General features: G+C 31.8%; 2 protein-coding genes across 4 annotated transcripts; one reads left to right on the top strand and one right to left on the bottom strand.

Moving 5' to 3' along the window:
• Positions 1-1,845: 1,845 nt before the first annotated feature.
• On the bottom strand, positions 1,846-13,350 carry LOC115884788 (alkylglycerol monooxygenase-like). The gene is made up of 8 exons (XM_030903468.1): positions 12,949-13,350; positions 6,997-7,124; positions 6,506-6,657; positions 4,393-4,496; positions 4,019-4,333; positions 3,821-3,955; positions 2,701-2,814; positions 1,846-2,438 (listed from the first exon to the last, which is right to left on the bottom strand). Exons 1-8 carry the CDS (start codon positions 13,159-13,161, stop codon positions 2,151-2,153), a joined length of 1,449 nt encoding a protein of 482 aa, XP_030759328.1. The 5' UTR covers positions 13,162-13,350; the 3' UTR covers positions 1,846-2,150.
• Positions 13,351-15,017: 1,667 nt separating this feature from the next.
• On the top strand, positions 15,018-18,784 carry LOC115884776. Of its 3 annotated transcripts, none has more exons than XM_030903451.1 (3): positions 15,018-15,109; positions 15,488-15,656; positions 15,738-18,784. In XM_030903451.1, exons 2-3 carry the CDS (start codon positions 15,512-15,514, stop codon positions 18,200-18,202), a joined length of 2,610 nt encoding a protein of 869 aa, XP_030759311.1. In that variant the 5' UTR covers positions 15,018-15,109; positions 15,488-15,511; the 3' UTR covers positions 18,203-18,784. The 3 variants fall into 3 exon arrangements, with proteins under 3 accessions (XP_030759311.1, XP_030759312.1, XP_030759310.1); XM_030903452.1 differs by having other exon boundaries at positions 15,018-15,656; positions 15,738-16,124; positions 16,323-18,784; XM_030903450.1 differs by having other exon boundaries at positions 15,018-15,656.
• Positions 18,785-26,988: the final 8,204 nt, after the last annotated feature.

The raw sequence follows: 26,988 nt of genomic DNA, 5'->3' as shown, positions 1-26,988 counted from the left end.
GTTTTTATGACTAATCTATTTGCATAATATAAGGTTCTAATGCATCTTAATTCAATTCTAAAACTGTATGCACATAAAAGGATTTTTTTGTTTTTTGTTATTTTAATATTCTTAATATTTATGCAACTTCAGGTTATAAAAGCATTAAAAGTTACTTAAACTACCCAAATTTATCGCCAATTAAATTGGAAGATACTTAGTGTCATCTTTTTAATTTTAATATCAATTGGATCATTCTTTTCACGTGTTCTTTTTTTAAATAGTTAAGACTATCCAAGTCTTTCGAGAAACGGTGTGTCACTCTGTATAGTTTACACTCGGTATAAGGAAATGTCTGCTAATAATTATAAAATTATTGTGGCAGTTATTATTGTTAGAGTTGGCTTAAATATAGAGATCGCTGTCTTTTTTATATGTAAAATTAAATGGTGAATCATTGATCATAATTTCCAAGCAAACTTGACGCCTTTTTTTCGATCAAACTGTACTGCACATTTAAGAAAAAAGAAAATATAGTGGGGGTAAAAAGGAATTTATATGGTCATGTCAAAATTTAAGTCCTATGAGAATAAGACTTTGAATATACTGTACTTTTACTCCCATTGTTTTAAAGATCATACGATCGAGAAAAAACCGGCGTCAAGTTACTTTAGAACTTATGAATGGTGACATATGTAAAATGATTTGGTGAATCATTGATCGTCATATCCCAGGTAACCTAACTCTAAAGGCCAGCAACGTTTTCGAGAATGTATTTTAAGACGTCTGGCTCTTTGATATATCTTTTACTATGCTCTCTAGAACAGCATGCGGCCCGTCTGGCTGAAGGAGCATAATGCTATCCATGTATTCATGCATGGTGGGCGGAAAAACCTCCATAAAAGCACTCTAGGGTGGGGATCCTTGACAGTTCTGTTTGACGATTCATTTGACACATTTGAATTTGATTTGAAATTTTGTGGATTTGTCAGTCTTTACGGAGCTTATTTTATGTTATTTATTATTTATTCTACTACTGATAGTTGTATAAAGGTAGTAAATCTAGATGGAAATTGTGGCAGCACTTAAATTAACAGTGACACTATCGCGATTTATCGAAAAGACTCTAAAATAGTTGGTTGTGTAGCGTGCGGTAGATCTCGGCAAAAATTGAGTGAAATAATGGAACAACTTTTCGCTAGTAAGTGACTATATAATATACATACGTGTAGTAAACCGATCATTTATGAAATTCACTTAAATTAACTAAATTATATATTTTTCTTGCATTTTAGCTTTTATTTATTATTTGTCAAAGATTAGATGTCAAAGAATTTAGATAGTAACAGTAGCGTATCGGATGTTTGTGGTAATAAATACTTATTATAACTTATCTATTTTTATTAGAATTATATATTTTTATAACAATTTTAATAACTACCAACATTTATTCACAACGTAAAATAAAACAAGTTATTGAGTCTACCCCACGTCTATCCTACATCATAATTTTACATTTTTTAAATAAAATTAGAACGACACTGATAAACCGGAATTTAAATCGGCCATATTTGAGGCCCATCGCGGTGTACCTAAGATATTTGATATGCTCCTTCCTTAGTCTTCTTATTCAAAGATTACAACAGATTATATATTGATTATTATATGATTTGAAACACCACGGCACTGGAATTAAGTTTTATGTAACCTTGAACAGATTAGGTCACATGGTAGCGACCGATGAATCACTCCCAAACATTCGTGGCGTTTACTATAGCTCTCCTACTATACATTATTATGTAATTTTTGGTGTTTTATTTAACTATGTTGGAATTACTTTAGGCATTCAGGTTTTTTACTAAAAACTAATATACATACATTATGAGTATCAATTTATTGCTTAAAAGTTTTAACAAAGACAAACTAATAGCTAAAGTACACAATAAATAAATTATCACAAAAATATCACTTAGTCACTAAAAATACTTAAAATCAATATTTTAATTACTGGCGAATTTTGAACACTGTTACATACAGTACTAATTTTACCTTCTTAAAACGAAGGAACATAGCTTTGTTATACTGTATTGTAATATATGTAGGTATTACATATAAAATAAATAAATAAATTACAACTTTTTAGTTAAGTAAAATGTACACATATTTTGGATCTAGTCCCTTTTTCGTGAAGTTGTTTTTAAGGTCGACGAAATCTCGAGAATACTGATGCTCTGAAGGAACCAAAATATGCCTGACAGTAAAAAGAACACTTCTGCGAGCAGTAGCGTAGACGAATCGATGTCTGGAAAGCTCATTCTCTGTACAACTGTGACCAGGATCATGCATCTGAGCACTTCGAACACTGGAGCGAACTTGTGCTTGTCGAACAGCATCCCGATGTTGGTCAGTGAAGCGATAATGTAAATCACGAAGGCCAATACGCTGATGGGACTTAGAGCCTGCAATTAAAAAGATTATTTATATGTGTTAATAGTAATAATATTATTATAATATTACAGGCATATTACATAAAAAATCAGTTTCATTTTAACTTCGAATATGATTATGATAAAAAAAAAACTGCGTCAGAGATGGCTTAGAGATGAATATCGCTGTTATTTCGTATGTAAAATTATATGGGAAATCTCATCGATCATTATTTCCAAGCCAACTAGAGGCCTTTTTTGATCATACGGTATTAGTGTCGTTAGTAATGCTTACCATATATCTTAAAGCTAATTGGTGAAAACCATAAACCATTACTGAGAAATGCACCATCAAATAGAGATTACACCACAAAGACAGTTGAACATCATATTTTGTTCTTTTCGTCACCTGCAAAAGAAATGAAAAATAGTAATAAAAAAATGAAATATATTATTCATTCATTATATTAAATTATTTAGACGATTGATAATTTTTTAGAAAAATGTAAAATAACTTTATGGGCTTGGTGCATTCTCCGCCGGTGCTGCCACCATCGGAGAATACTGTAAACAGCGGTTTTAAAAAAATAACATAGGTTATATTTCGATTTATTTCCAGTTGTCTTGATCCACTTCGGTTTGCCTCGACCTACTTTCGATTCTTAAAAGCGCCTGAAAACTACTCGTGAGAGATTTTTTTTGCGTTTTTATTGCCTCGTTCAATTTTGTTTTGTTACGAGCTATATCCAAAACCTCGCGGTATCTGTATCCGAGGCAAAGGATTTTTTTTTCATAAATTTCAGTGAAATAAGTAAACCCAGACGTTTCTAAAATAGCTATATTCCACAAAATTAATATTTGAACACGCGTTTATTATTGTATAGTAGATATTTAGGAACAAAACTTCACTTAAACTGCAGTAATATAATTACCATATTTTTATGATTAAATTTTATTATAATGAATTAGTATATAAAATTGTATATGATATGTTAAGAGTAGTATTGCTTTATGAGTAATACTGGTAACATTATCAATATATCCGCTTGGGAAAATTATTAATTGACCCGATGTCAACAAAAGTATGGTCCACGGACATTATTTAAAAGCAATGTTCTTTTATTGCTCTTAAGAGAAATCTGTAAACGATATTTTTATTAGCACTCAGTATGGTTTGATATAAATCCATTCAACTAGTATTTATTATGCAGGGATTTAATTTTTTATGCAGGACAATTAAAAACTAAGAAAACAAAACCAAATTCGTAAAATAAACTTTGGTATAAAAATTTGAAAATTAATTTTAAAATAAACCAAAATGCACCAAGCCAATAAAGGAGGCAATCCTTATTAGTCATGATTTGAATACGTTGCAAATCAAATCACTCAAACTTTAATAAATAATATGTATCTACCTTGACTTTATCTTCCTCTGTGCCTAATCTAGGTCTGCCAGGTTGCCAACTAGGTCCGTAAAATATTGCAGCCAATTTTTCCCTCCAAGATTTCATTGCGTTGAATTTCGTTATTACATAATGTGTATAAAAAGTCTGTAAAAATATGACATTCTTTATTAGACGCACAATACATTTTGATGGTATTGCAGAAATTACCTGTAGATGGAGTACATTAAACGACGGTTGATTATATACCAAGCCATAGATGATTTCTTCGTCTTCTTTCTCTTTAGCGAAAGTACCAAATATTCTGTCCCAAATAATCAGCACACCTCCATAGTTTGTGTCTAGGCAGTATATATTGCTGCCGTGATGTACTCTGTGATGATTTGGGGTATTGAATATCCATTCTAATGGTCCTAATGTGCTAACGGTTTCGGTGTGAATCCAGAATTGGAACAACAGGTTGAAGTGTTGATGGGTTATGAAGTGCGATGGTGGTATAATTAAAGCAAGAGGCAGATAAAAGGCCTGGAAATAAAAATAAATTGTTACAAATAAAAAAAAACGAAGAAGAACATTTTGCTTACAAATCCACACCATCCTTGCAATACTGATTGTCTTAGACCGACAGCTAGGTTATAATCTTCTGAACTATGATGCACTTGGTGTTGAGCCCACAAAATATGAACTTCTGAAACAATAATTAAATTAAAAACAACTGCTCAGTAGGTGAAACGCAGTCTTGAAAATGTGCAGAGTTAACCAGCTGGGTATTGAATAAGTTGTGATTGTAATAGACATATTCATCTACGAGGACTTTTTTGGAGGATTTTTTATTATTAAACGGTTTTTGGTTTGGTTTGGTACGGTATTTATTTATTTGTTTGTTTATTTGGATCAAAATTAGAAATTGAAATTTAAGTACCTTCCTGATCAGATTGATCTAAAATTTAGTACATACCTTTAGTTCCGATGACAATACAATATAGTAATATCAATAACATTGTAAATCTAAGATGGCCGCCGGTACAAAATGGCGGATTTCGTATTTTTCCACAACCCCCTCAATATGGGTATCAAATGAAAGGGCTACACTAGTAGAATACTGTGATTATGACAAAATTTAAAATCCAAGATGGACGTCGTTACAAAATGGCGTATTAGGTGAGGGCATGAGTAGTCGTGTCCGAGATGAACAGTTGTGTCCAAGATTGTGTGACGTTAGAAGGACAGATAAAGAAAATAGGTGATTAGATGTACCTACATAGTTAGCGGTAGCTTTACCACCCAAGTTAAGGTAATAGGTTAAAACGTGCTGAGGACTGTATGGCATTAGGGTGGCTAAAAATGTAATGTCGCAAGCGTTTTCCCCTCAAGATTGGGCGCCTCTTGTTGTATATTATAGCCTTGCCCCTCTACTGAACCTCTGGGGGGGGTCGACCGTTAAAATGTCCATTACTCGTGGGAACAACATGGAAACAATAAATAAAAAAACAAACAAAATAAAAACGAAACTGCTACACAACGAAAAAGAAGGCTCGAAAAGGCGAAAGAAAAGTGTAGAACGAAACGTGCAAAAAAGTGAAAATGAAACTTATAGTCGACTACAGAAACGAAGAGAACGGTTAGCAACAAAAACACCTGAGCAACATGATGCCAGGTTAATAGCACAACGTGAGAGACAAAGGCAGCTGGTAGAGTCAGAAACACCTGAGCGTCATGAGTCCAGGCTAGCATCACAACGTGACAGACAGAGAGAGTTGTTAGCGGCAGAAACACCTGAGCGTCGTGAGTATAGGCTGGCATCACAACGAGAGAGACAAAGAGAGTTGTTAGCGTCAGAAACACCTGAGCGTCATGAGTCTAGGCTAGCATCAGAACGCGACAGACAGAGAGAGTTGTTAGCGTCAGAAACACCTGAGCGTCAGATTGTAATAAATTATCCAAAACCATGTAATAATGATGCACTAAATGAATTAAATAGAATGAGGAATATTCGGTAGGCATTTCCGTTAAATACTAAAAACTAGAAAATAAAAATCGGTAAAAACTTTTTAAGTTAAACGGTTTTATCTTATGTGCACTGAAAATTAGAAAATAATAATATATACATATATATATAACTTCTAGTTCAGAAATATTTATACTATAGAATAGCTTTTAGGCATATTAGACTAAAATAAAAACGTGGGGCCCATTAACTATTGCTGTAATACTTTCTTCTATACTAAGTGTGGATTGCATCGACTTACTATAATCGTAGGCAGAATAGCTTTTAGGGCATATTAGACTAAAATAAAAACGTGGGGCCCATTAACTATTGCTGTAATACTTTCTTCTATACTAAGTGTGGATTGCATCGACTTACTATAATCGTAACTGGAGATTTTGACAATCAATAACCAGCCGTGGCGGCTTCACCAGCGAACGCCGAGCTCATGATCTACCAAAGTATAAAGATATGCTTTGCCATAGGTAGGATTTCAGAGGGACCCCACGTTTTTATTTTAGTCTAATATGCCTAAAAGCTATTCTGCCTAGTACTAAAATATTTCTGAACTAGAAGTTCAAAATACCTAATTGTTATTATTATTGTCTAGTTTTCAGTGCACATAAGATAAAACCGTTTAACTTAAAAGTATTTTTACCGATTTTTTATTTTTTATATATGGAATATGGTTTAATTATAAGATTACTTACCATGGCACGCTCTGTGAACCCAATAGTAACAAAAGTCGACACCAATGGCGGCAAGGTACCATGTTATGGGCATATCCCAAGGTAAGTCACATATACGAAAATGTTCGTATATGTAAAAGTAGAGGTAGCTTTCGGAACTCCGAAAAAGAAGTCTGAAATAATTAAAATAAATATTTATTAGTCTATTTTTTATTTTATTTTTCAAGTTTCTTGCTAAGTTTAATCAGATTTAACGGTTATATAAAGCAATTAAATTAAATTAACAATTGATTAAAAGAAATTGAATAATACATAGAAAAAAAAATTAAAAAAGTACATAAGCATAATGTAATCACTTTGGTTGTATTATTGTTGCACACTTTATTGTTGTGTTAATTAATATACTCTATTTTTACATTTTTTGTGGTTATATAATTGACAATATATAAATATAAAAGTCGTAAAGTGCATTTTATGATACCAATTTTATCAACTAAGATAAATAAACCTACCTTCCACATTCTTTAATCAGTCCATGAGAAAGACTAGTTATGCTGTCGTTCAATCGTACCAAAGGCTTTTTTTCTATCCAAAGGAGTATATTTTCTACGATCATGAACAGCAGGAAGTATGGCCAAGCCTGGAAAAATTCAAAAAATATAAAATATATACCAAACAATTAATTTAAATTTAATAATCAGTTTTAACATATTTTAATTTATTTCCGTAGCTGTAATTACTAAATTAATCTACTCGGAAATGGATTTTAATTTTAGTTTAATAGTAGTAACAGCTATTTTTATTTCTATTAGAGACAGATTTGAATATTAATTTTGTAAAATTTAAATAAATTTTATCAAAAATTTAAATATTATTGTACGGATATACCGGGCGCGTCTCAAAAGTGGCTCACCCCTATAACTTTTTTATTTTTTCAGATAAAAAAACGAGATTTGGTATGTTAATATATGTATGACATAAATTAGGATTGATTGACGTATTCAATTGTTACTGACTACTTCCTGTTTCACAGGAAATGACTACAACTTTTGATTTTTAAATAGCACCCTCGGTATTTTCTTACTTTATTCGATAGAAAATGACATTCTGAATAGAATGACATATCATATGTCAACTTTTGACATTCTCGTTTAATAAAAAATCGTATTTTAAATTCAATCTAGAGTGCCATGGCTATGTTAAAAACACTAATTCTTAATCAAGGAGCCTTGGAACAATATATTTGATCATCTAATGTTTTTAATGTCTTGTCCTTGCCAGTTAAAAAATGCTCAAATCGTTTTTTTAATTATATCAATTTTTTCAAATGGAATTAAAAAAAAATTACGAATCATTTGATACCACACACTTGGTATTTCGAGTGAAATTTTTGTTACGCACCGCAAGTTATAATTTCAAATATGCAAGTTATAATTTTATATATGCGAAAATGCCAAAAGTTGACATATATATGATATGTCATTCAATTCAGAGTGTTATTTTCTATCGAATGATGTAAAAATATACCGGGGGTGTCATTTAAAAATCAAAAGTTGTAGTCATTTCCGGTGAAACAGGAAGTGACCGAAAACAATTGAATACGTTAATCCTAATTTATGTCATATACTAGCATACCAAATCTCTTCTTTTTATTTAACAAAATAAAAAAGTTATAGGGGTGAGCCACTTTTGTGACGCACCCGGTATACACCTATACTATTTACATACATATTTTCACTATTTTGCAGAAAATTAAGTACAACTTGATAAAGTTTATTATTGTTTATTTTAGCTAATAATAGAAAACACGAATAAATCATTAAAATCTTCTCTAAGACTTTTGTAACTCTTACAAAATCACTTTTGTACAGCTGGTTCCAATAAAATTGAATACGATTTAAAACATATTTTTATTATTTCGGGCAGTATATTCTATGATACCAGTCTGCCATTTCTCTACTCATGTCATGCTGACGTTCTAAAAAATTTATCTGCCACTTTGTCAAAAGCAAAGTTGTTTTATACAATGTCACAATAACCTTAAAATGTCAAAATACTTGACACATAAATATACACTGCCCAAATGTTCAAAAAAATGTCTAAAGAGTCATATTCATTTTTTTTGGAACCAGCTGTACATACTTCCCGAAAACGAAAATTCCCGAGTACTTATAGTTTTGCATTATTATGTACTTAGGTAATATTGTCAATTATGGTATACGGTATTTGTTTACGTATTCTATGTTTCTTTTGTATTATATTATTCTATTATTTTTTAACAATACGCAGCCTCCGATTTAGAAAGAGCCAAAATCATTATATATGGTTAAAAATAAATAACTTCCTATATGTATATAATTTTATGTCACACAAATGAAAAAGTTATTATATTATCAAACGCTGGATAGAGGGGGCGCTACTATCAAGTTTCTACCCCTGTTCAAAAAAACTGTAGTCCCCCGGGGCTGACAATATTCTATCAAACCAAAGCTCATAAATGGCAAAGATGTCTCTCTGTGTATCTGTTGGATTTTTGTACTTCTTATCACTTTTGTTTACTAGTTTATATAATATTCCAAAGTATAAATTTGAATTTTCATATTATATCTAAATATAACCATTATTTTTGTGGTTTAATTAATAATATTGAAAAAGGTCATTTGATTAGTGAATCGAACATACTATATAAACAAGTACGATCATAGAGTAAATATTTTATTATTTATTCTTATGATATTCTTAATATAGAGCTGCCATAAAAATATTATGTAACATACAGGGTGAGTGCTAAACAGAGCTGTTTGGGGCTGGTAGTACAGATGGATTATTATTTTACTTTAAAAATTAAAAAAATATATAATTTATTTGTTAAATGTTGAGAATTGCAGGGTTTTTTCTAAATTTAATCTACTACCTATGTTGCCATATTGTCAAGAGATTATATTTTTTACTGAAAATTTAAGAATTTAATAAATAATTATTTCTTCACAGAAAAAACTCAGACGTGTCTCTATGAAATAGTTTTTTGATACTGCCCCTAAAAAAGATTTACGTTTATTTAAGACTGACCCTGTATATAAATATATATGTCAATGATATATATACAGGGTTGTTCACCACATACGACACGGAGTATTGTAGCTAAACGATGAGATTTTTACAAATTGTAAGTTTTGGGTTCGATGAAGGACTATTAGAGGTACAATTTAAAAATAATTTTACAAGATACAGAGTGTCCCAAATAAGTAAAAAATATCAAAGTTGTATTTTTTTAAATGGAACACCCTGTATATTATTACATTTTTAGTTTCTAGGATTAAAATAAAGATAAATTTGATTAAGGTTTTTTATACTTAAACCTTACCGTTTTTGAAATATTTTCAAATTTGTGAAATTGCAGTAAAAATTTTAAGGCTTCATTTCTCCAAGGGTATCAAAATTTTTAATACTAAATATTTACTAAAGTTTATTTACTGATCAGTTATTGTGTTGCAATAACAAAAATAATACTACCTTATACAGAGTGTCTAAAAATTTATTTTAAATAATTATTAGCTTCAAACGGCAATAACTTGTTTAATTTAAACGGAACACCCTGTATATTTTACGAGAATCAGATGCACAATTTAATTGTCTATCAAATTATATTATACCATTTTTTACCTATCTCTTTAAGTTTCCGTAGAAAATGCATTTTCTTGTAATTTAGAACTTATTTATCAATATACCCATGGACTATTGACATTTTAGATTATTTTTAAAGATGTACCAAATTTTTAAAAAGTACAGATACTAATATTGTCGATATAATTCGTTTATTTCATTAAAAAATAAAAAAAAACTGTTTAAATATTTGTTAAAGAGGACCAATTAATATGATTCCAGTATTCAAATTTCATTAACTGACTGTTTGCGTTGATGAATAATAATTGCTCCAAATACTAAAAAACTGAATTTTGTATGGGCATTAGACAGTGTGATAAAAAGTAACACCTTAAAAATGATATTTCATTTTTTAATAAAAGCTTATTTATAACAACAGAGACTAATTTGATAACTTATTATTATATTGATTTCTGACTAAAATCCACATTTATTATAATAATTTATTAACGAACACAATTAAGTATGTAATTAATTAGTATATGGGCGGAAATAATGGTGTTATATTTAATTAATGGTATACTCTTTTATAAAGATTTAAATAGTTTTCTTTTTGCATACAAATGGGCTAGTAGTATTATCGTTTTGCTAAAAACGATAATATTACTAGTCTGTACATTGTACATTTGTTGCTTTAAAAACAATCTAAAATGTCAATATTCCATGGATATATTGATAAATGAGGTCTAAATTATAAGAAAATGCATTTCTACGAAAACTTGAAGGATAGGTAAAAAATGGTATAATACAATTTGATAGACAATTTAATTGTGCATCTGATTCTCCTAAAATATACAGGGCATTCCATTTAAATTAAAGAAGTTATTGCCGTTTGAAGCTAATAATTATTTAAAAATAAATTTTTAGACCCTCTGTATAAGGTAGTATTTTATTATTGCAACACAATAACTGATCAATAAATAAACTTCATTAAATATTTAGTATTAAAAACATTGATACACTTGGAAATGAAGCTTTAAAATTTTACTGCAATTTCACAAAATTGAAAATATTTCAAAAACGGTAAGGTTTAAGTATAATAAACCTTAATCAAATTTACCTTTATTTTAATCGTAGAAACTAAAAATGTAATAATATACAGGGTGTTCCATTTAAAAAAATACAACTTTGATATTTTTTATTTATTTGGGACACTCTGTATCTTGTAAAAATATGTTTAAATTGTAGCTCTAATAGTCCTTCAACGAACCCCAAACTTACAATTTGTAAAAATCTCATCGTTTAGCTACAATACTCCGTGTCTTATGTGGTGAACAACCCTGTATAGGAACAATATCAAAATATTATCTCCAAATAGCATATAACTTCTTTAAGAAAGTTAAAAATCAAAAATCAAGTTATCCTGATACCTATAACAAAATAATTTGTTAATATAACATTTGATAATTAATAAAACTATTATATCCTATATAATTAGTGAATATCAAATCAATTTGAATTTGGAAATTAAATGAACATTAGATTACAACATTCTGTAACCCAAATTTAAGTTTAAAAAAATTTCCTTTCACTTTTGGTACCTACAATAATTATTATATACAGATATTTTGTTTCAAATTTTTATTACAACTACGTTCACTCTAATCACTATGCGCTCAAATTATTATTGTTCAATGTGAATCTAATATATTATTAATATTAAAGTGGTTGAAACTATTTTTAATCCATTATCACAGACGTGTCATCGTAATTTTCTGATAAAATTCATAGATCAGTGAATTGCAATTAATATTGCACTTAAATTAATATACAGGGTGGTCCGAACTGTATTCCGGAAACTTCGGCAGCATATTCTGCAGATAAAAATAAGTAAAAAAGTTCGTATAAATGTATGTCCTAAAATACTTAGTTTCGGAGATACAGGGTGTAGAAGTTCCATTTTTATTTCGATTTTTTCTAAATAATTTCTGAAGTAACGTCAATATTTTGATGAAAATTGGTGTCTCGGAGTTTTTGACATGAGAAATTTCCTACTCCTACTAGTAGAGGGCTTCACCTACATGTGTTTTAACTGTTTTGAAGCGTAATATCTTTTTTTCCGTACCTGTATAAAACTACCGAGCGAAAAAATATACATCTCTGTGACTTTTTACGTAAAAAATATCTCTTTGTAAAAATCGCTACGAGCAACCGTTCTTAAGATATTTACAATAGAAATAGACAATTACAATATTTTTTTAAATTAACCATAAATTTTTCTGCAAAAAATTACGATAAACCAGTTTTTGTTGAACTTTTGGCACAAAACCATATCAAATTCATGATTTCAGTCTAATAACTACCTATTTAGTCAACATTATTGTTTAATTTATGTCAATGATGACAGGTATTGATAATTTCGATTCCAAATATCTCGAAAACCATTACTCGTAGAGATTTTTACCAAGAGACCTTTTTCACGTAAAAAAACGTCTTAATGTATATTTTTTTACTCAGTAGTTTTATACAGGTACGGAAGAAAAGTTATTACTCTTCAAACCAGTTAAAAAATATGTAGGTGGCGCCCTCTACTAGTAGGAGTCATATTGACATGAAAATCAAATTTCTCATGTCAAAAAACTCCCAGACACCAATTTTCATCCAAATATTGACGTTACTTCAGAAATTATTTGGAAAAAATCGAAATAAAAATGAAATTTCTACACCCTGTATCTTCGAAACTAATACGAACGTTTTTACTTATTTTTATCTGCAGAATATGCTGCGAAAGTTTCCGGAATACAGTTCGGACCACCCCGTATAAAATTATTCTAAAATATCAGTACATATATTAAACTTACATTTCGGAAAAAATTCGGTACATCTTTGGCGTTCGAAAAAGTCGTTTCTGCTGGACTGACAATGTAAAACATTCGCCCTACACCCTTAACAAAGTCAATTAGGGCTTCTGTTTCCCAAACATTTTTGATATTTTTCTCATCAGATAAGCGTACAAAAACCGAAGTTACTACATCACATTCACTAGAGTTTGTGCAATTTTCCAAAAGCGACATTATGACAAAAAAAAATAAAGAAACAATTAAATACGCGACACTTGTATTAAAAAATTGTTCACATAATCTGCTCGACTGGCAAAGGTCCAAAAAACACTATTCTAATTTTATCAGAACTATAATAATATACTTGAAAGTTACTCGACGAAGTTATCAATGATATTGTTAACAGATTCAATTAAACCCAGGGTTTTATACATTATGAACGCCGGTGTAAACAAACCGGTGTTTGGGTGGGGATGCGGAGTTAATTCAGAAAATAAGTTTGTTTACTTATGGAAGAAAATGTTAATCATATACGTAAAGGTAGCTATACACGTACAATTTCTCCTCAAGACCTAGTCGATGCCTTAAAGATTTTGTTAACCCTTTATAGGTCGATGGTCGCTAAATCGACTACTTTAATTTAACCCTTGATTATGAATAACTTAACAATTTAATATATAGACAAGGATTTAACCAACTAATCAGTCGCGTGGAAGCTCATTAGTTTATCGCTCAGTTTGTTTGCTATAAGCAGCCAAGAAGTAGAAACAATAGATTTTTTTGTGGTAGCTAGATGACGCTGTTTGACATCATAACAGCACAGACATATTGACAGAAAACATGTTACCTAACAGGCTATGTTTCCTTTTACACTGGTAATGCACTGGTAAATAGAGCATAAGGTGTACACCTAATGTTTGTCGATCTCCAGAAAGCTTACGATAGCGTCCCTATCACCAAACTGAGAATCTCTTAAACTAATTAGATTAAATCACACAATACAAAAGATATATAAAAATTCTTGTTTCTCAATGGGAAATTGATTTTAGACCCGGTAGATCTATGCAGCACATGGAAAAGCTATGCACAATTATTATTTGAAGACCAAAGAGAAGACAGACCACCTCTCAATTGTGAAGACTGGTCGGGCCCGGAAATTCTTGAATCTGAAGTTCAGCATGCTATGAATACTATGAAAAATCGAAAAAGTCCCGGTCATGACAACGTGCATGCAGAAGTTCTTAAAATATTTGACTCAAAGCATCTCACATATCTATTCAATCGAATATACGATACGGGTAAAATTCCAAACGACTGGCTAAAATCAACTTTTATAACAATTCCCAAAAAGGCATCTCCAAAAGACTGTAGTGACACACAGACTTATAAGTCTAATGAGTCATGCTCTGAAACTTTTTCTTCGAGTCATGTATGCTCGTATATACTCGAAATGTGAAAAAAAAAGCGGAGAGACACAGTTCGGCTTCATCAAGGGGCTGGGTACCAGAGAGGCTTTGTTTTCAATCAAGCTACTAATCCAGAAATGTTATGATCAACGCCAAGATGTCTTTGTGTGCTTCATAGATTATCAGAAGGCTTTCGACAACGTTAAACACGATATTCTCCTAAACACACTGCTCGAGCTAGGAATAGACGCCAAAGACATTAGAATCATACAGGAACTATATTGGAACCAAACCGCGGTGATAAGAGTTAACAAAAATTTATCCACAGACACCTTCAATGTGTGTCCAGGGAGTCCGCCAGGGCTGTATACTGTCACCAATAATTTTTAATATATACGTCGAAAAGATATTTCAAATGGCCCTGGAAGGAGAAAATGGAGGAATTAAGATTAACGGAGTTCCAATCAACAATATCGTCCCTTAGCTAACAACACCGCTCAAGTCGAAAATTGGCGGTTTTTACATTTTAATGCCATTGGATGAAGCTGCGCATTGCGCGTCGAACCATTGGTCTCATGAAATAGATTTCGGCCAATCAGAAGCCGTAATTCAAAAAATAGTGACAGCGCTCAAGTCGGTTGGCGTCGCAACACCGCACAAGTCGTTAGTCTGTCATAATTTCGCGGAAAATACTTCGCGCTCTGTGTTTTTTCTATTTTTAAGTGAATTTTATCGCTGGAACGTTCTTGCAAGTAGTTTTAATAGAAGATTAAGAGGTAAGCTATAGAATAAAGTAATGTTTATTGATGTACGCGTATTAATTTAGAAATAAATGATCAAATAATATCCTTACTTACTTAGGCGGTGTTTACTAACAATTTTTTCTTAACTTAGGCGGTGTTTCAAAATTTGTTATTTTTTACCTGACTGCCAAAGAGGAGGGTAATGTGTTTAGGATTCCACAAATATGGGTATCAAATGAAAGCTTGTGATGTGTGTTACACAAAATTGAAAGTTTTATCAAAATCGGTTCAGTAGTTTTTAGATTCTTGGTCGGGGGTTTTACGACTTTCTGTCGACTCAGTTAATAATAATATAAGCTTGTTATGAAATCCTATGATTGAAATGGTGTTTCAAATTTGTTATTTTTTTAGGAAACTCAATAATTGAAAGGCGCTATGGATGGAGAAGAAATTGATTCCTGGAGTGATCTGGGTTCAGGTGATGAATGGTTATGTGCCCAACTACAAAAATCAGGACTGATGTCAAAACATAAACGGCGTAAACAAAGTTGCAAAGAAGATAATAAAATAATTAAACTAGGTAAGTACTATGGGTTTGTTTTGAGGTCCGAATTTTATTTTTGTTATTTATGTTTTTAATAATTCCTATTATTTATTTTAGATGTGAATCAAAAAGATCCTCCTAAAAATGAAACTATTGCAACACCAATAAATGATCAAAACTTCGGGGAGTCCATAAAAGGTATTATAAGTAGCCAGGATAATGTAAACGCAATATTTGACCAGAACATAGACTTGGATAATATTGAAAACATTGACATTCACAATCTACAAGTTGTAGAAAAAGTTGGTAATGACTTCTTTGATCTGCAACATATACCACCCGAATTTGCTACAGTGACCATCGAGTATCCTCAGCCTTCTGCATTGAATGTAGCCAATATTTCGGTAGAAAGTGAGAACGTTGTACAAGAACTAGGAAATATTCATATCGAAGCTTTACCTACGAATACTCAAGACCCAGTTTCGGATATAGTAATTAACACAGATATAATAGATGAAAATAAAACAACTCAATATATACCACCCGAATTTGCTACAGTGACCATCAACAATCCTCAGTCTTTTGCATTGAATGTAGCCAATATCTCGGTAGAAAATGAGAACGTTGTACAAGAACTAGAAAATATTCACATTGAAGCTTTCCCTACTCAAGACCCAGTTTCGGATATAGTAATTAACACAGATACAGATATAATAGATGAAAATAAAACAACCCAAACCAATATACAGCAATCCAGTGTCTCTGCTACTCCATCATGTTCTTCAAAAGTGGTCATACTCAGCAATATTCCTTATCACGGGGATTTGTTAAGTAATAAAAAAAGACAGAACAAGGCGTCAAAAGATCCAAATAAATATAAACGCAATATAAATAAAGAATTACGGATGAAAGGTGAAAGTTATTTAGGATACAGAAGAGACAGAAAAGCAAAGACTAATGAAAAATTTAAAGTGAAACAAGACGTATTTAAGCCTGCAAGATCCATGAAACCACCCTGCACTTCTGCGTTTTGCAAGAAATCCAAACTCAGGTCATGTGACAACATAAACGAGGAACAGCGAAAATATTTGTTTGACAATTTCTGGAAGAACATGAACTGGGAGCAGCGAAGATCATTTATAACTTCTCACGTTAACAAAGTATCAAAGAAAGTTACAAAAAATCCAGAATCATCCAAAAGAACTGATAGTCGAACTTACGTTTTGACGATTGATAATGTACGTCACCAAGTCTGCAAAAAAATGTTCTTGGCCACTCTTGGAATTAAAGATTGGTTTATAAGATATTGGTTGACAAAAACCGATTGTGCTATGCCTCCCGATGTGTCTTCTTCAACCAGTAATCGCAGAAATCCAGAGAAAATTGAAGACCACAAACATGTTGAAAAGTTTTTAGGAGATCTTCCAAAGATGCCGTCACATTACTGTCGTGCTAAAACATCACGAGAATATTTAGAACCAATTTTCTCGAACATGACACAGCTCTATCACGCATATAAAGATAATTGTGAATTAGAGGGTAGAGAATGCCTTGGGCGTAAATTATTTGACAAATTATTTTTGAAACTCAATTTGAGCCTATTCCACCCAAAGAAGGATCAATGCGACGTTTGTTGCAGTCATAAAACTGGAAACATTACTGATGAAGAATACGCTCAACATGTTCTGAAGAAAGATCGAGCCAGGAAAGAAAAAGATACTGACAAAGGAATTGCACAGTCCGGAGCTTGTCACGTATTCACACAGGATGTTGAATCGGTAAAATTGGCCCCGTATCTTCAAGCTAGTGCAATTTATTATAAAACTAAATTATGCGTCCATAATTTTACATTATACAATATAGCAACTAAGGAAGTAATGTGTTATTGGTTCGATGAGTCAAATAGTACGCTTGAAGCCTCTGTTTTTGCTTCATGCTTAGTAGACCATCTAGAGAAGGTTTTGAGTCTGAAATTATTGCCTGTGGTTTTATATTCCGATGGTTGTTGTGCTCAAAATCGCAATGTTACCTTAAGCAATGCTTTATTACGTTTAGCGATTGAAAAAAATATTGTGATTACTCAAAAGTACCTGGAAAAAGGCCATACTCACATGGAATGTGATTCGGTACATAGTGCCATAGAGTGTAAATTAAAAGGTAAAGAAATTTACCTTCCACAACAATACATGGCTATAAGTAAAACTGCTAGGAGTGATCCTATGCCTTACCAAGCTTGTTATTTAGATTATACCTTTTTCACAGACTTTTCGAAAGAATTGATTTATAAATCTATAAGGCCTGGTAAAAAAGTAGGTGACCCTGTCGTCACAGATTTACGTATGCTAGAATACAGACCAAATGGCACAATTTGGTATAAAGTTAGTTTTGATGACGAGCTTCACCCGTTACCACATCGTCCCACGGCAATTAACAGCATTAAACAAATAAATAGCTTGCAAAAATTGTACGCAGCTAGAATACCAATTACAAAGCGGAAGTATCAAGATTTGCAAGACCTAAAAAGTGTATTGCCATCTAGTTGCCATTCTTTTTATGATGACCTTCCGCACAGCAATCACTAAAGACTGCAACTAAACTAAAGACTAGAGATTTTGAGTTTTCTTTATTATTTTATTAATAGATACTATTATATATTATTTCTTTGGAGTTTATTAAAGACTAAGTAAACTAAGATTAGTATTTGAAACATTTACCTATTAAAAGATAAAAATATTAGGTACTTCATTTAAGTTCTAACTAGAGGTTTGTGTATTACCAAATTACTTTAAGCAATTGATCTCAACATGTGATTCTTAAGATTTAAGTAAAGATACCTATCTATGTTATAAAGAATGTTAATTTTCTTTTCTTAATAAAAGCTTTTATTTGCAAATCATCTTTTAATACCTTCTTAATCCCTAACATTTTCACAAACAACACCGCCTAAATCTAATAAAATATCAGTCAACACCGCTCAAGTCATAAAATAAAAGTTAAAATAAAGTAAATCGTCAAAATAAGTATAAATAATTATTTCTTAATCGTTAACTAGGATGTATTATGAAGCAATAGAAAAAAAACACAGATTTTTTAAAATAGACAGTTTTTTTCGTCTCCTGTAAAGTTGGCAAAAACGACTTAAGCGGTGTTGTAAGCTAAGGGACGATATAATATATGCAGATGATACGGCAATACTAGCACCAACTTTAGAGGATCTCCAGCAAATAATAAATAATATAGGGGACATGGGAAATCGTTTCGGTATTAAAATCAACGCTGCCAAGACCAAACTTATGGTAATAGGACGCCAGCCTACAATCAACACCGCATTGACCGTGGATGGAAATATTATAGAGCGAGTTCCACGATTTAAATATCTGGGTGCCATGATCAATGAACGATGGGACTGCGATGAGGAAGTTAAATTTAGAACGAATTATGCAAAGTCAACATTTTTTAAACTTAAAAACTTCCTATTAGCACGCAGTCTCCCGCTAACACTTAGACTACGGGTAGTAAAATGCTACATATGGCCCATCTTACTATACGGCGCAGAAACCTGGTCTCTCAAGGCTAGAACCCTGAACCGCATCGAGGCTTTCGAAATGTGGACTCTCCGGAGACTCTTGCGTGTGCCATGGACCACACATGCCACCAACGAAGAAGTTTTAAGAACTGCAGGCTATGACCGAGAAATACTTAATATAGTTAAAGAAAGGAAAGTCTCATACCTCGGCTATATCCTTAGAGGAGACAAATATTACATTCCTAAGCTGATTCTACAAGGAAAAATAGAGGGACGGCGAGGCCCAGGAAGAAAACAACATTCCTGGCTAAGAAACATACGGGATTGGTGTAACATCAGCGACGCAGCCACCATATTTCGAAGAGCCGAAAACGGCAGTCTACACATTGTATGAAGAGTACAGACAATCGCCAACGTGCGGGTAAGCACAAGGCACAGGAAGAAGAAGAAGTTCCTCAATAAAAACTGGAAATAAAATATCAAAACTATTTAAAATATCAAAAGGATTAAAACAAGGGCGTTGCCTGTCACCAACTTTATTTAAAATATACATTAACCAAGTTTTAAAGCAGTGGAAAAGCAAGTGTAGAAGCATGGACATAGCAATAAGTGAAGATTCTTGCTTATACACTTTGCAATTCGCTGACGACCAGGTTATTAGTGCAGGAGACAAAGATGACTTGGAATATATGACACTAAAATTTAAGTAGGAATACCAAGTTTGGGGACTGGAGATGAATATCACAAAAACTAAATATCTTTGCATTGGATCGGATCAAACGGCAATAAAACTGGATAATGAATATATTATACAAACATGTAACGAATACAAATACCTAGACGTTACTTTCGATAAATCCGGGAACGACGACAATGAAATAAGCTCGAGAATAGTAAAGGCCAGAAATGCAATAAAATGTCTGAATAATATACTCTGGAGTAACGAAATAGGTAAAGACAGAAAACTAAGTATTTATGATGCGATAATCAAGAACAATCTGTTATTTGGGGCGGAAACATGGAGGTTAACGGAGAATAACAAAAGAAAATTACTGGCGGTAGAAATGGACGCGATCAGCACGAACAACAAGGATGGGAACAGTACGAAATGAGACAATCAGGGACAAAATGGGTAGACCAAACCAAACCAAACCAAACCAATGGCCTCCAGGCAATCCACAACGTCGAAAGACGTTTTAAAAATGATACTTCCTATATAGATACAGCCTCAAGGTCTTCCTCATGCACTTTGAGAAATATCTCAAGGCACGGACTGCGCAGTCCAAATCTTCAGGAAAATTTGCTTGTGTGTTGCTACCTTTACGCCTAGAAAAGGTATTATTGTTTTTTTTTGTTTATTAATCTAGTAAAAAGTAGGTAATAAGAATTGATATGATACGTTTTATAATAAAAATGCGCTCAAAAACTATTAAAACAACACAAGCAATATTTACTCTGATTTCTTGGAAACTATATAGTGCGTAATTTAAAAATGTATTTATATATTTTTAGTTTACCAGCATAATGGAATAATTACATACGTTTAATCAGTAAAGACCGATAATAGTAATTAAAATAAACGTGTGTAGTTTAGCACATTGCTATCACGGCTCCCAGAAGTATTTATTTGATTTTTTTTCAGCTCTTTATTAATCAACAGAGATAGTTTATTTATAACAACTAATAAGCTATTTTAAAATTTTATTTGATATGTATATGTATTTCGATAATAATTCTAATTAAAGGATTTGCAAAATTATGGATTCAATTTCAATTTTCTGTGTATCTACAAATAGCTTTATCTAAATATAGTGTTAATTGTCAAGTTTATATATATTTATTTTAAAAATTGCAACTTTACGCAATATACATAGATCTATTGAGTATTGGGGTAGTACCGTATAGTCGACAAAAAAAAGGCGTCCAGTTGGCTTGAAAATAATCGATAGTATTTTCCCTATAATCTCTTAAACACGTATATTTTATTTTGTTGTTTTACATACTTTAAGATTTTTTAAAAATTTATACAGGGTGTTTCATAAAATATGATCATTGAGTAATCACGATTCTGCTTAAACTGCTTGACGTTTAAAGCTGATTTTTGACAAACGGATTGACCGTGGGGTGTAGAGGTTCGATAAGGAAGGGTTTCTCGAATCTCAAATTCCAAGGAGGTAAAAACGCCCCTCAAATATTACAATATTTATTATTTAAAAAATGGTTAGTCTTTCGTAAAAACGCTTGGACACGCATAATTGATTTTAAAAAATCCTACAGGGTGTTCCAAAATGTTGGGTAATTGATTAACCACGATTCTGCTTAAACTGCTTGCCATATTGTTTTTTCTCATGCTGACATAAATGTGAGAAAATTTTATCCAGTTTGTATGTTAATGGAAATTTTTGTTTTGCTTTATCATTACCATTACAAATGATTAATTCGACGCAAACGAAGTCGCGGGTACACGCTATATACATAGTTCTACATATAAAATGACAACGATCTTTCTTTCAAAGCCTATCGCTGACGTCGTTTTTTTTCGATCATCTTGTCAAACCTAATATACTATCTATAGTCTGTCCATCGAGAAAATACATGATACATGACAGTGACAGTTGGACATCGTCTGTCAAAATGTTTCTTGACAGACGATCGGACAGTTAACATTATCAATGACAATTAATATTTATCACAGATATTATAAACAAAATCTATCCAAAATTGATCCTTTTGATTTTTTAAATACAATTTTACTAAGATTTTATTAAAGTTACCTAAATTTGGTTGGTAGTCAAATTTTAGCGCACCGACATGCAATATTTAGTCGGCCGATTACCTATTTCACTTTTAGTCGCTGTTTTTTATTATTATAATCACACACTAGTCAAAATCTGACACACCTTAGGTTTACAAACTATGATTTTGTCATTGTCAAAAGTAATTATTTAATTATAATATTCTAGCTAAAAAATTAAGTACTAGTGTATTAAAGCTAAAAAATTAAGTACTAGTGTAATAATAGACTACAATTACATAAACAAGAGACGCATTATCCCAAAATTTTCAGATAAGTCTTCAGGTGAATTCTCAGTATACGGCGCAGAAAGATTTAAAGAGACACGTTAAAAGTTGCGTTGGATAAGCTGATTATGGATTTAAATAAAAGGAGACAAGTCTATGAGACATATAGCAAAAAATTCAAATTTTTAATGGATTTGCAAGACAAAAATATCGAAAACATAGATTTGGAAATTGCACGTCATATTATTGATTACTATCCCGATGACGTAGACGAGCATTTAGTGAATGAGTGCATTCAATTAAAATCGTACTTACTCCAATCTATGTCTGAGTCTTACACCTCTTGCAGTGACATTTTTATGCTCATGTATGAAAATAAACTTATTAACATGTTCCCTAACTGCTATACCATTTTAAAGATTTTTTTAACATTGCCAATCACTAGCTGTGAAGCAGAACGCTCCTTCTCCAAGATGTCCTATGTAGAAAATAAATATAGGACAACAATGTCGAACCATCGACTAAATAATTTATCACTTCTTTCCATAAATTGTGATTTAACAAAAGACCATCAAAAGACTTGGAATGTGATGACCAAATAACTGTCAATTTCTGTGACTACAACCTATCAATTTCTTTTACTAATTCATAATAAGTAAATAAATAAAATTGTTTTATTGTTTTTTTTATATTCTTATTAAATATCACTATTTCGGTTTCTCTCTCACCCAAAGTTTGCCTGGAAGAGATTGCTACCACAGCAATAAGGTCGCCTTTTGTACAACTAATACTTGCGTAGATTTAAGTAACATTTATGTTACTTAAATCCACATATCACAAATACCGAAGTCTACAGCAGAATAGGCAGAAAAAGAGAATTGCTCAATATAATAAAAATAAGAAAAACATCATACTTAGGGCATATATTGAGAAATGAAAAATACCACGTCTTACAATTGATAGTTAAGGGTAAGATTGAAGGAAAGAGAGGTCTCGGCAGGAAGAAACTATCTTGGTTGAGAAACATCAGAAACTGGACTCACCTAATTTTGAAGAACTTATAAAGAAAGCCGAGAATCGTGAAGATTTTGCCAATATGATCGCCAACCTCCACGACAGAGACGGCACGTAAAGAAGAAGAATAATAATATATCATTATAGAAACAGTTTTTTTATATGGCTATTAGCTGAGTACTTATGTAGGGCTCTAAGTAGTTTCAGCCCAGGGCCCCACAAATTCACGATCCGCCCCTGACCCGGTATATTTTCAGTTCAATTTTAGTTTTATAATTTTCTACACTTTCTATGCCTAAACAGTAGTGAATATTATATCTTTTTTCGCTGCAACAGCTTTTCATATTTATTTCATTTTGTCTTCTTGCAGTGAAATTTCTCTGATGACCACCGTCGCGGTAGCACTACGCTGCTAGACCAGAGTGCGCGCGATACGCATTTTCCTACACAGCTTCTTCACCTTAGAAATTTTAATTGATTGTCCCAATTTATTTTTCTCTTTCAGCCAATATATAAAACTCGATCTTCCAGTTTATACCGAGTCGGTAAATGAATTTTAAGTAGTTTCGTAAGGAATTAGATAAATATTTATAGAAAATATTAAGTAATAGCCTTAATAGTAATTAATTTAAAATAGATTATACTGGATCCATTTTTAAGCTTGTCATTGGCATTAGTGCAGTGTTATCATAGACTAATACTATTTATTATATTTTATTACAAATTATTAATAAACACATGGTAGTCTTTATTTTGTTTTATTTTCAAGAGAAAATGTTTAATAAACGTTATTATTATTATTATTATTATTATTAATAGAGATATAAAGATAATACTTGTGGAGCGATTCTTCAGATAATTTCAAAAGAAAATATTTTTAGTGCTTATTCTTCATAGAAAGTAATATTTAATATTCCTATTATTAACTAAGTTTTTCAGGTACCTGAAGAAATAAAATTATTTTTTTCATAAAGTTAATACAGCATGATCGGAAAAAAAAACGGCGTCAGCAATGGTTATGATGAAGGTATATATACAGGGTGTCCCAGAAATAAGTGCAAATATTTTAAGGGGTTGTAGATCTCGATAAAAGAATCGTGGTTAAGAAATTACCCAACTTTTTGGAACACCCTGTATGATTTTTTAAAAAATTTCAAAATATCTCGTTTTCCCGAAAGACTAACCGTTTTTTAAATAACAAATATTGTAATATTTGAGGGGCGTTTTCACCCTCTTGGAATTTGAGATTCGAGAAACCCCTCCTTATCGAACCTCTACACCCCACAGTCAATCCGTTTGCCAAAAATCAGCTTTAAACGTCAAGCAGTTTAAGCAGAATCGTGATTACTCAATGGTCATATTTTGTGAAACACCCTGTTTAAATTTATAAAAAATCTTAAAATATGTAAAACAACAAAATAAAATATACGTGTTTAAGAGTTTTTCCGAAAAACTCACCGGTTTTTAAATAAAAAATATTTTAATATTTGGGGGATAGTTTCACCCCCTTGGAATTCGAGTTTAAAAAAACCCCTTCTTATCGAACCTCTACACCCTAAAGTCAATCTGTTTTCCAAAAATCAGCTTTTTACGTTAAGCGCTTTAAGCAGGATCGTGATTAATCAATGACCAGATTTTTCGAAACACCCTGTAAAAAAATCTTAAAATATGTAAAAAAAATAAAATAAAATATATGTATTTAAGCGTTTTTTCGGAAACTTGACCGTTTTTTAAATAAAAAATATTGTAATATTTGAGGGGTGGTTTCACCCTCTTGGAACTGGAATTTCGAAAAATCCCTTCTTATCGAACCTCTACACCCCAGAATCAACCTGTATGCCAAAATTGAGCTTCTAATAATCAGTATGTCAGGGTGCAGCCACACTATCCTAAAAACGGCGTATCGGCGTAACGGGCGTAATGACCTTGAATGGATTTCCAGTAATTCTATTGGCTGAAACATTCATCTGTCAGAAATTTTATCTGTCAAATTCATCTGTCAAAAATTTTAGCCAATAGAATTACTGGAAATCGATTCAAGGTCGTTACGCCATTACGCCGATACGCCGTTTTTAGGATAGTGTGGCTGCACCCTCAGTCACTTAAGGATTTTATATATTAGTATAGATCATGGCTGAGAAACTTAAATGGAAATGACGGTTCATTAAAAATAGTTTTTCCTCCAAGATGCAGAGGCGCAAAATATTAAAACTGTCAATATTAACAATGCAAATGTCAATATCTGACAATAATAAAATTTGATTTTTAACTGTCACTCAGAGACGCTTTTGTTGTGATTTTACGGTTTGATTTCGTTTTGATTTGTCTAATTATTGTAAAATTAAATTCCTTCAGAGTTTTTGCCAGTATTCTGTTTTAGATAATGTTTTTTAAAAATGGTGGGACAATTTGTGTTTTGTATAGACTCTTGTACTACACTTGTTGTACTTGACTTGTTGTACACCTGGTTTCCGAAGGATACAATGGTAAGTAAATTAAACATATCTACTTACAGTTATAGATTTATTAAATTAGTACTGCTAATAAATGCTACTTGCTGAGCAGTTATTTAATTTTATTTACGGTGCATGTAAGGAATTAAGGACGCGCGTTGTGTTATATTAGCACGATCAGCAGATGATTACATCTAATTTAATTTGTTTTTATTATTTCAGGTCTCAAACGGAAACAAACTGGGAATCTTGCCTACACCAAAATTATATAGCCGTTTCCAATTCACTTCAAAGGGAGGAAAATTATGTAAAACTGTCTGCTATTTGCAGAAAACCGCCAAAAATTAAATTATAACTGTAACAACTTAATATATACATTTCTAGTCTTTTTAATATATTTTTAATTAATATCCGACATATAAGAACACTTTGTATGCTTTTAATTCAGTTGATTTATCGTTTATAATATGTTCGACCTAATTAAAAGCACACAAAGTGTTCTTACATGTATGTCTAAATTTATTTTAAATTAACTAAAACAACCCCCCTTCCCCGCACCCCTCTCTTCCATTAGTATTTCTTCCTCCATCTACCAGAGGCACCCTTGTATAATAAAATTGAAATGTATTATAAGTTGCTTATCTATTTAATAGTATAAGTCTTTTATCTATGGTATAGATTTATATGGGAAATGTCATCAATTGTCATATGATCGTCATTTCCCAGCCAACTGGGCGCCATTTTTTTCGATCGTACGGTATCTATCTGTAACATGTAACAATAGTTCCGTATGATCGAAAAAAAACGGCGTCGAGTTGGCTGGGAAATAACAATCGATGACATTTCCCATATAAATTTACATATAAAATGACAACTATCTTCATTTCATAACCAACGCTGACGCCGTTTTTTTCGATCATATGGTATATTGTTTTATTAGGAGTAAAAATTAAAATTGTTGTGGCGAGGTTGTACGTTTGACATTATAGGCGAGGCACAAAGTCATTTTTACTCCGAATAGAACATCATTGTCGTAACTACAGAGATGCCCGGGGGTGCCGCCCCACCCCCCAGGTACTGCTGGGCACCCCCCAGAGTCCCAGAGAAATCCTGAATTATTACTCTTGGCTACGTATTAATTTTTATTTGCTTGTGATGCAGTAAAAATGACGTTTTCTAGTTTTGTTTAGTTGATATTATTTTACTGTGTTCAAACATGTGTTAAATTTATTTTTTTTAGAAAATTTGTAGGTATTTAAGTAATCTACGGGATCACGGTTATATGAAATTTATTGATAGAGAAGTTTATGTAAAACGTTTTATTCAAAAAATGTGCTTTTTAAAATTATTTTTC

This window comes from Sitophilus oryzae, unplaced genomic scaffold, assembly GCF_002938485.1.
Source record: "Sitophilus oryzae breed Bouriz unplaced genomic scaffold, Soryzae_2.0 scaffold_357_pilon_pilon, whole genome shotgun sequence".
Lineage (NCBI taxonomy): Eukaryota > Metazoa > Arthropoda > Insecta > Coleoptera > Curculionidae > Sitophilus > Sitophilus oryzae.
This window is presented reverse-complemented; position numbering and strand designations above follow the sequence as displayed.